Source organism: Manacus candei, unplaced genomic scaffold (genome assembly GCF_025592945.1).
Source record: "Manacus candei isolate 608988 ecotype Guabito, Panama unplaced genomic scaffold, ASM2559294v1 h1tg000275l, whole genome shotgun sequence".
Classification (NCBI taxonomy): domain Eukaryota; kingdom Metazoa; phylum Chordata; class Aves; order Passeriformes; family Pipridae; genus Manacus; species Manacus candei.
The window spans coordinates 63,265-73,258 of record NW_026138323.1 but is presented as its reverse complement, the minus strand read 5'-3'; the positions used below and the strand labels follow the sequence as shown (position 1 = coordinate 73,258).

Sequence of the window (9,994 nt, the reverse complement as noted above, 5' to 3'; positions counted from 1 at the left end):
TCTTGGGGGCTCAAGGGGTCCATCAGGTGCCAGAGCTTCCCCCACACTCCTGGGGGGTCCATCAGGCGTTGGGGGGGTCTGTCTGTCCGGGGGGGGTCCATCAGAGTCTGTCGTGGTCTTGGGGGTCAATCCGAGGGTCCCTCGGGGTGTTGGGGGTCCATCTGGGATCCATCAGGCTCTGGGGGGTCCCTTGGGGCGTTGGGGACCATCTGAGGGTCCCCTCGGGGTGTTGGGGGTCCATCCGGGGGTCTCTCAGGGTGTTGGGGTCCATCCTGGGATCCATCAGGCTCTGGGGGGGTCCCTTGGGGTGTTGGGGGTCAATCCGAGGGTCCCTCGGGGTTCTGGGGGTCCATCCGGGGGTCCATCCGGCCCTTGGGGTCCCTCGGGGTGTTTCTGGGGGTCCTTTGGGGTCTCAGGGGTCCGTGGGGGGGTCTCTCAGTCCCTGAGGGTCCATCCAGGGGTCCATCGGTCTCCGGGGGTCCCTTGGGGTGTTGTTGGGGGTCCCTCAGGGGAAAGGGGGGTCCGTCAGGCGCTGGGGTCCCTCAGGGTGTGGGGATCCATTTGGGGGTCCCTCGAGGTTTCAGGGGTCCATCTGGGGGTCCATCAGGCACCGGGGGGGGAGCCCCTCGGGGTGTCAGGGTCTGTGCTGGTGTTGGGGGTCCACCCGGGGGTCCCTCAGGGTTTCAGGGGGGTCTCTCAGGCGCTGGGGGGTCCATCCAGGGCTTCGGGGGGGTATCTGGGGGGGTTCCTCGGGGGTAGGGGGTCCGTCAGGGGTTCAGGGGTTCCCGTGGGGGTCCGTCCGGCTCCGGGGGTCCCCCCCTCAGGGGTAGGGGGGCTCCACCTCGATGGACACGATGTGGTGCCCGGGGACCATGGCCAGGCCCAGCACTCGGGGTTCGCTGCCCGGGAAGGCGTCTGGGGGGCAAAAAGCGGGTCAGGACCCCCCTGGGATGGGGGTCTGGGGTGTCCAGACCCCCCCCCACCCCTACATTCCCTTCATATATCCCACAACCCCCCCTTAACCTCCACAGCAGCCCTTTAGCCCCCCCACATCCCACCCGACCCCCAGAGCCCCCCCCAGAGCCCCTTAAACACTCCCTTAACCCTCCCCCCGCTTCCCCAGGACCCCCAGAGCCCCCCAGCACGGCCCCCCCATGTTCCCCCCCAGCCCCTCCATGTTCCCCTCAGCCCCCTCACTTTCCCCTCCAGCCCCCCCATGTTCCCCCTCAGCCCCCCATGTTCCCCCCCAGCCCCTCGAGCCCCCACAACACCCCCTGATGCCCCCCATGATTCCCCCCAAGAGCCCCCTCGTTGCCCCCCCCAACCCCTCAACCCCCCATGCCCCCCCCCAAAATCCCCTACAACCCCCCCTTTCCCCTGTAGCCCCCCCCGACACCACCCCAAAGCCCCCCCTAACACCCCCTCCTTTCCAGCTGAGCCCAGGATCCCGTTGCTCTGACAGTCGGAGCACAGGAACACTCCCACCCCCCCAGAGACCCCCAAAACCCCCCCAAGCCCCCGCAGAACCCCCTTACAGACCCCCCCAGTGCCCCCCCCGGACCTGCGGCCTTGAGGAATTCCCGGGCCATTCCCAGGATCGCGTCGATCCCGAGCCTGATCCAGGATCCCGTTACTCTGCCGGGCCGTGCACAGGGACACTCCCACCCCCCAGAGACCCCCATAACCCCCCCCAGTGACCCCCCCCCGGACCTGCGGCCTTGAGGAACTCCTGGGCGGACCCCAGGATGACGTTTGCTCTGCCGGTCCGTGCACAGAAAGGCCCCCACGAGGGTCCGTCCGTCCGACATCCGGATCCGGAGGCTCCGGTTCAGCAGCGCCTCGAGGCGCTGCCGCCCCCGGGGGGGGCCCGAGACCCCCCGCCCCGGGCTCCTGGGGAAGCGGGGGGAGTAAAGGGGAGGGGTGAGACCTGACAGGACCCCTTAGCACACCTCCCATAGCCCCCCCAGCCTTTATGCCCCCCCCCCAACAGGCCCTCTGGGCCCCCCACAGCCCCTCCAGCCCCTTTGAGGGCTCTCAGCCCCCAGAGCCCCCCCCAAGCCCCCACTGGCCCTTGTAGCCCCCCCCAACCTCTCAGCCCCCCCCTACACCTCCCCCCTTCCCCCGTGGCCCCTACAGACCCTCATATCCCCCTCGGACCCCTCCATGGGCCCCCCCCCAGCCCCTGAAGCCCCCCCATATCTCCCCTCGAGCCGTCCCCCAGACCCCTGTGCCGGCCCCCCCCACAGACCCCCTATAGCCCCCCCAGCGCCCACAGGACCCCTGTACCGCCCCCCCTTCAACTCCTCAGCCTCACCCCATGGCCCCTTCCGTCCCCCTGAGACCCCCAAGACCCTCCCAAACCCCCCATTAAACCTCCCCCCCCAACTCACGGCCTGGTCTCCCCCCGCCTCTCCCGGCGATCCGCCATGATGGCGTCGCTTTCCCAGCAGCCCCGCGCGCGGCTCCGGGCCTACAACTCCCGGCGTGCCCCGCGCGCCACTGGCGACAACGACGGAGGGCCGGGGCCGCGAACTACAGCTCCCGGCAAGCACCGCGCGCCCGGGAAAGCCAATGGCGCGGGCGGCCGGAGGACTGCAACTCCCGGCGTGCTCCGCGCGCCATCAAAGTCAATGGCGTAGGTTGGGCGATGAACTACAACTCCCGGCGTGCCCCGCGTCTCGCAGGGGCGGCGCTTCCGGCGGCGTTTGCCATGGCGACGGCGCGGCGCGGGCTCCGCGGCGGCCTCGAGGTGCGGGGGTGTGCGCGGGGGGTCTTGGGGGGGGGTCGGGGGGTCTTGGAGGTCCTGAGGGGGCTTTAGGGGGGGTCTGGACGTGGGTCCGGGGGCGGGGAGGCTGTGGGGGGTCGGGGGTCCCTGTTTTGAGGGGGGGTCTCCCCTCAGTGACATCCCCCCCTGCCCCCGCCCCGTCCTGGAGGCCGCGGGTAATGACGTCACCTCAGGGAATGGGGAGGGGGGGACACCCCAAAGCACTGGGAGGGGGTCTCAGGGTCTCCAACCCCCTTCCACCCCCTCTCTCCCAAAATTAGGGGCTTAGGGACCACCCCCCCCCACGCATTAGGAGTCATCTGGACCCCCCTAAATATTGGTGGGCCCCCCTTGTCCCCTTTGTGGGGGTGAGTCTCTCTTGGGGGGGCTCCCTTTTCCCCTGAGGGGGTCTCCTGTCCTCGTGGGGGTCCCCTCATTCCTTTTGGGGTTCCCCCCCCCCCCTTCTGGGGTTGCTGAGACCCCCCCAACCTCCTCCCCAGCCCCCCCAAACCAACACAAGGCCCCCCCCGCACCCCCGTTCCCCCAAAAACCCCGTGCATGTCCCCCCCCCCAGCCCCTCACTGGGAGGACAGTTTGAGGTGTCCCCCCCTCCCCAATTTGGGGGGCGACTGTCACTTTTTTGAGGCACAATAAACCGGATTTTATCAAAACAGCTGCAGTGGAGCCTCGGGGGGGGGACATGGGGACACTCGGGGACCCTCTTTGAGGACACCCCCCAGCTGTGGGGTGACAATAGGGGAGGGGGGGTTGTCACCCCTGTGTCACCCCGCTCCTGAGGTGCCCTGTCACCCCCCCCGGGGGTGGCACAGCCTCGGGTGTCCCCAGGTGTCCCCTCTGGGTGACAGTGACGTTTAACCCCCTCCTCGTCCCCAAGTGTCCCCTCCTCAGGTGACGGTGACACTGCACCCCCTCCATGGGGTGGCACGGTGTCCTCAGGCGTCCCCCCCGGTGTCACCAGGTGAGGGTGACACAGCCTCGGTGTCCCCGAGTGTCCCCCCCCGGGTGACGGTGACGCTGCGGTGACACGGCCTCGCTGTCCCCGGGTGACAGTGACACTGTGCCCTCCCCAGGGGTGACAGCAGGTGACAGCAGATGGTGGCACTGCTGTTTGTCCCCAGGGGTGGCTGCCAGCCCCTGGCACGGTCACCTGTCACAGGGTCACCTGTCACAGGGTCACCTGTCGCAGGGTCACCTGTCACACGGGCCGTGTCCCCAACGCTGACCTGGTGCCACCCTGGAGGGACTGGGGTGTCCCCATGCCTGTGTCACCTGTCCACATCACCTGTCTGTGTCACCTGTTCTTGTCATCCGTGTGTCTGGCTGGTCCATGTCACCTGCCTGTGCCTGGCTGCCTGTGTCACCTGTCCTTGTCACCTGTCCATGTCTGGCTGTCCGTGTCACCTGTCCATATCTGGCTGGGTCACCTGTCCATGTCACCTGTCCATGTCTGCCCTGTGTCACCTGTCCTTGTCACCTGTCCATATCTGGCTGGGTCACCTGTCCTTGTCACCTGTCCATGTCTGCCTGTGTCACCTGTCCTTGTCACCTGTCCATGTCTGGCTGGGTCACCTGTCCATGTCACCCGTCTGTGTCACCTGTTCTTGTCACTCGTGTGTCTGGCTGTCCATGTCACCTGTCCTTGTCACCTGTCCATGTCTGGCTGTGTCACCTGTCCTTGTCACCTGTCACCTGTCCATGTCTGGCTGTCAGTGTCACCTGTCCCTGTCACCCGTCCATATCTGCCTGGATCACCTGTCCTTGTCTGTCTGTGTCACCTCTCCATGTCTGGCTGTCTGTGTCACCTGTCTGTGTCACCTGTCTGTGTCTGGCTGGGTCACCTGTCCATGTCCCCCGTCTGTGTCACCTGTTCTTGTCACTCATGTGTCTGGCTGTCCATGTCACCTGTCCTTGTCACCTGTCCGTGTCTGGCTGTCCCTGTCACCTGTCCATGTCTGGCTGGGTCACCTGTCTGTGTCTGGCTGGGTCACCTGTCCTTGTCACCTCTCCATGTCTGGCTGTCTGTGTCACCTGTCCCTTATCACCTGTCCATGTCTGGCTGGGTCACCTGTCTGGGTCACCTGTCCTTGTCACCTGTCCATGTCTGGCTGGGTCACCTGTCCTTGTCTGTCCGTGTCACCTGTCCATGTCTGGCTGTCTGTGTCACCTGGCTGTGTCTGGATGGGTCACCTGTCCATGTCACCCGTGTCACCCCACCCATGTCCAGCTGCCCCGCTGGGATCGGGGACGTCACTGTGGGGTTCCTGCGGTGTCACCCTGAGGGGTTTGGGTGTCACTGGGGGTCTCACAGTGTCACCCTGAGGGGTTTGGGGGTCACTGGGGTCTCGCGGTGTCACCCCGAGGGGTTTGGGTGTCACTGGGGGTCTCACAGTGTCACCCTGAGGGGTTTGGGGGTCACTGGGGGTCTCACAGTGTCACCCTGAGGGGTTTGGGGGGATCTGGGGTCACGACAGTGTCACCCCGAGGGGTTTGGGGGTCACTGGGGGTCTCACAGTGTCACCCTGAGGGGTTTGGGGGTCACTGGGGGTCTGACAGCATCACCCCGAGGGGTTTGGGGGTCACTGGGGTCTCACAGTGTCACCCTGGGGAGCTGGGGGATTTGGGGGTCATTTGGGGGTTTGGGGGGATTTCAGGGGATCTGGGGGTCACTGGGGTCTCACAGTGTCACCCTGTGGGGTTTGGGGGTCACTGGGGGGTCTCACAGTGTCACCCCGAGGGGTTTGGGGAGTGTTGAGGGATTTTGGGTGTCACTGGGGGTCTCCACAGTGTCACCCTGAGGGGCTTGGGGGTCACTGGGGGTCTCACAGTGTCACCCTGAGGGGTTTGGGGTCACTGGGGGTCTCACAGTGTCACCCTGAGGGGTTTGGGGGTCACTGGGGGTCTGACAGCATCACCCCGAGGGGTTTGGGTGTCACTGGGGGTCTCACAGTGTCACCCCGAGGGGTTTGGGGGTCACTGGGGGTCTCACAGTGTCACCCCGAGGGGTTTGGGGGTCACTGGGGGTCTCACAGTGTCACCCCGAGGGGTTTGGGGGTCACCAGCGGGCAACAACAACCGGCAGCGCGTTTTGGGGCAAAAAATGGGGAAAAAATGTCCCCAAGTGGGGGAAAACCCCCCCCAAACTCGGAGTGTTTTCTGCTCTGTCACTCTGGGGGGTGGGGGTGGGGGTCAAACCCCTGCCCAGCATCCCAACCCTCGTGTTTTGGGGCAAAAAAAAACCCAAAAAAGAAGCAGGAGGGGGAAAAAATGGCAAAACCCAACGTGGGGGGGGAGGGTTTGGGGGGATTTTGGTGCATTTTGGGCAACTCAGCCCCTAAAACCCTCCCCGGGGACAAACTCACCTTTTCACCTCATTTTTTTGGAGGGAAAATCGGGCCCGGGGTGGGGGGGGGAGATTTAAACCCCTCCCCCCCCCCCCCTTTTTTAATATATTTTTTTTTCCTTTTTTTGAATCTTTGATTTGCCCTTTCTGGTATTTTTTTCGTTTTTGTTTTCCTTTTCCAATTTTTTCCTCTTTTCTAAATCTGCACCTCCCCCCTTTTTCAATCTTTTTTTTTCCTCTTTCTTTTTTTTCCTCTTTTTTTTTTCCTCTTTCTTTTTTTCTCCTCTTTTTAAATCTTTTTTTTTCCCCTTTTAAAAATCTTTTTTCCCTTTTTTCGAATCTTTCCCTTCCCTTTTTCACTCTTTTCCCTCCTTTTTCAATCTTTTTTCCCTTTTTGTTTCTTTTTCTATTTTTAAATATTTTTTCTCCTTAAATATTTTTTACTCCTCTTTAAGAACTTTTCTTCTTTTTCACTCTTTTTTTCCCTTTTAAATGTTTCCCGTTTCCCCCCTTTTTTTCCTTCTTTTATTCCTTTTCCACTTTTCCTTTTCAATGGTTTCCCTTTTCAATCTTTTTTTGCCTTTTTCAACCTTCTTTTTTTCATACTTTTTCCTCTTGAATATTTTTCCCCTTTTTCAATTTTTTTTCTTTTTCAAATTTCCCCCCTTTTTGTCTTTTTTTTCCCTTGCTCAACATTTTTTCCCTTTTTAATATTTGCCATTTTCAACTTTTTCTATACTTTTATTCTTTTTTTGAATATTTTTCCTTATTTTAACATTTCCCCCCTTTTCCAATCTCTTTCCTTTAACCCCTTTTCACCCTTTTTGAATCTTTTTTCCTTTTCCGATCTTTTTCCTTTTTAACTTTTCCCTTTTTTCACCTTTTTTCCTCTTTCCACGCTTTTTGAACATTTTTTCCTTTTCCAATCTTTTTTGGTTTTAATCTTTTTTCCTCTTCCCCCCTTTCCTCTTTTCACTCATTCTCCCTTTCTCAATCTTTTTTTTCCCTTCGTGTCTTAAAATATTTTCCCCCTTCTCAATCTTTTTTATTCCCTTTCAGTCTTTTTCAATCTTTTCCCCCTCCTTTTCAATCTTTCCCCCCCTTTTTCAATCTTTTTCATTCCTTTTCCACCTTTTCCCCCAATTTTTTCCCCATCTCTTTAATTCCCTTTCAATCTTTCCCCTTTTTCCAACCTTTCCCCCCATCTTTTTTATTCCCTCCCAATCCCTTCTCCAATTTTTTTTTTTTTAATCTTTATAAACCTCTCCCCCTTTTTTATTGTCCTTCCTCCCCTGCAGCCTCAAGAACTCCAAAAAAGCAAAAAAAACCAAAAAACAAAAAACAACAAAACCCCAACGAAACCCAACCCACCAAACCACTCCCTTCCCAAGTATTTCAAAGTCGAGAAGGGAGGGAGAAAGAACAAAAAAAAAAAAAATCGCCTTTTTTTTTTTTTTTTTTTTTTAATGCGTGTGTTTAAAATCACTCGGGGAGGGGGGGAGGAGGAGGAATGGGCGAAAACGGGGGGGGGAAAACGGGTAAAATCCCAAAAAAAACCAGGCCCCGTGACTAGTATGGAACTAGTTAACCTTTAACAATTTATGCTGATGTCACACTGAGCATGAGTAGTGATTAATCCCCCCCCCCGAAATATTTTTATGGAAGGGGAGGAGGTGGGGGGGGGGGGGGGAAGTATAAGGAGAAAGAGAGGAAAAAAAAAAAAAAAAAGGCAGAAAAAGAAATAATTTACCGCAGCCATCTTTGTTTTAGGCAGAAAAATCCTTCGCCTTCGGGTCCCCCCCGGCCGGGGCCACCCAAATATTGGCCCGAGCCGAGCCGGGATCTGCGGGCAAGCGAAAAGATCATTAATGAGGCCCCAAACTCACCCCAAAACACCCTAAAAATGAGCAAAATGAGGATTATTCGCCTGCTCGGGCTGTAGCGGCGACGGGGGGGGGGTGGGTGGGAGGGAGGGGGAAAGGCTTCGGGATTTATTATTTTTAGGCGTTTCGGGGGGTTTATTTGGATTTTTTTTTTTTAAATTGTTTTTAAGGAGTCTTATTTTTTTCACGGTTCTTGTTTTTTTAATGTTTTTCGGTGGGTCTTTTTTTTCCTTTTTTTTTTTAAATCTTTGGCGTTTATTTTTTTCACGTTGATTTTTAAGGTGTTTTTTTTTTTTTTCCCTGGCTTTTTAATGTTGATTTTCACCTTTTTTTTTTCCTTTTCAGCCCTTTGAATTTTTGTTGGTTTTTAAGCTTTTCTTCATTCCGTCCCCTTTTTAATTTTTAACGCTTATTTTTTTTTTTTTAGCCTTCCTCCTTTCCCGTAATAATTTCAACGTTGATTTTCACCCTTTCTCTTCCCCATCCCTACCCCCTTTTTAAATTTTCATGTCGATTTTTACCCCTTTTTTCTATCCCTTCCTCCCCTTTTCCCCGCCAAGTTTTTTCATTTAATCTTTCCTTTTCACCTCGCGTTTTTTAATCCTTTTTTTTTTTTTTTTTTTTCCTTCATTCTTCCCCTTATTCCTTCGATTCCTCCCTTCGACGCTTCCCTTTCCGTTCCTTAAAGAAAAAAAAATTAATTTTAAATTTCTCCCCCCCCCCCCCCCCCCCACCTCCTTAACTTCCCCTCCCCCTTTTGTGGGTCGTTTTGTGTTGGTTTTTCGCGTTTTTCAGGGCTTTTTTTTCGCCTTTTTTCGCCTCTTTTCCACCCTCCCCCAGGTGCGTGTGGGGCAACTCCGAACCCCCCTCATTCGGCCATTTTGCGCCTTTTTTTTTTCCCTGAGGGAGGGGGGGGGGGGGGCCCACCCTCCCCACTCCCCCATTTTCCCTCATCTTTAACCCCTCCCTTCTCCAATTTTTTTTTTTTTTACGCTTTTCTCCCCTCCCGGCCCGCTTTTTATTTTTGTTCGTTTTGTATTTTTTTTTTTTTTAAATTTTTTTTTTTTTTTTTTTTTTTAGAGAGGGAGGGGGGGGGGGGGGGAAGAGTATTTTAAAAATTACACCCGGGGCGGCCATTTTCGCTGCCGGCGCCGTCCCGCCGCCCGCCGCCTCCCGCGCCCTGAGGCGATTTTAACCGATCCGGCGGTTTTTCCCCCATCGCCGCCGCCCCCCCCGCGCCCCCCCGCGCGGCCCCGCCGGGTCCCGGCCCCCGGGGGGGGGGTCGCCCCGTCCCGCCCCCCCCGCGCCGCGGGGGCGGTTTGGGGCGGTGGGAGCGGCGCGCGCCGAGGGGTCCCCCCGGCCCCCCGCCCCTCACCCCGCCATGGCGTCCCCGCTGAGGGAGGACGAGGAGGAGGAGGAGGAGATGGCGGTGTCCGAGGGGGACGAGGAGGACGACGACGAGGAGACGACGAGGAGGAGGAGGAGGAAGACGCCGCCGCCGCCGCCGCCGCCGCCGCCGCCGCGCTCCTGGCCGGGGCACCGCGGGGCCCCCGACATCTTCCCCGGGCCGGCCCCGGCCCCGCCGCCGCTCCCGCCGCCGCCGCCGCCCCCCGCGCCCGTCGCTGCTGCCGCTGCCGCCGTCGCCGCCGCTGCTGTCCCGGGGCCGCCGGAGGCGCCCGCAGGTACCGCTGGGACCCCTCGGGCCACCCCCGGTCACCTCCGCCCCCACCCTGAGCCCTCAGCGCTTCCCGCAGGCACCGGGACCCCCGATCAGCTCCATCGGTCCCCTCAGAGCTTCCCGCAGGCACCGGGACCCCCGATCAGCTCCATCGGTCCCCTCAGAGCTTCCCGCAGGCACCGAGACCCCCGATCAGCTCCATCAGTCCCCTCAGACCTTCCCTCAGGCACCGAGACCCCCGAGACCCCTCCCCAGGCCCTCAGACCTTCCCGCAGGCACTGAGACCCCTGATCAGCTCCCCCCGTCCC

The 9,994-nt window shown here is 58.7% G+C and overlaps 2 protein-coding genes across 2 annotated transcripts in view; one reads left to right on the top strand and one right to left on the bottom strand.

Annotated features, from left to right (window-relative positions):
* Positions 1-552: 552 nt before the first annotated feature.
* On the bottom strand, positions 553-2,439 carry LOC127464807 (N-alpha-acetyltransferase 38, NatC auxiliary subunit-like). Its single transcript, XM_051775270.1, is given in 4 exon segments — positions 553-915; positions 1,711-1,753; positions 1,755-1,890; positions 2,391-2,439. Coding segments are annotated over 4 exon segments (312 nt in total). The 5' UTR covers positions 2,429-2,439; the 3' UTR covers positions 553-820.
* Positions 2,440-9,318: 6,879 nt separating this feature from the next.
* The window catches only part of LOC127464808 (chromodomain-helicase-DNA-binding protein 3-like), a 62,591-nt gene continuing 61,915 nt past the window's right edge, over positions 9,319-9,994 (top strand). Inside the window, 1 exon segment of the mRNA XM_051775272.1 lies at positions 9,319-9,690. Within this exon segment, the coding sequence (XP_051631232.1) occupies positions 9,390-9,690 (301 nt within the window). The 5' untranslated portion in view covers positions 9,319-9,389.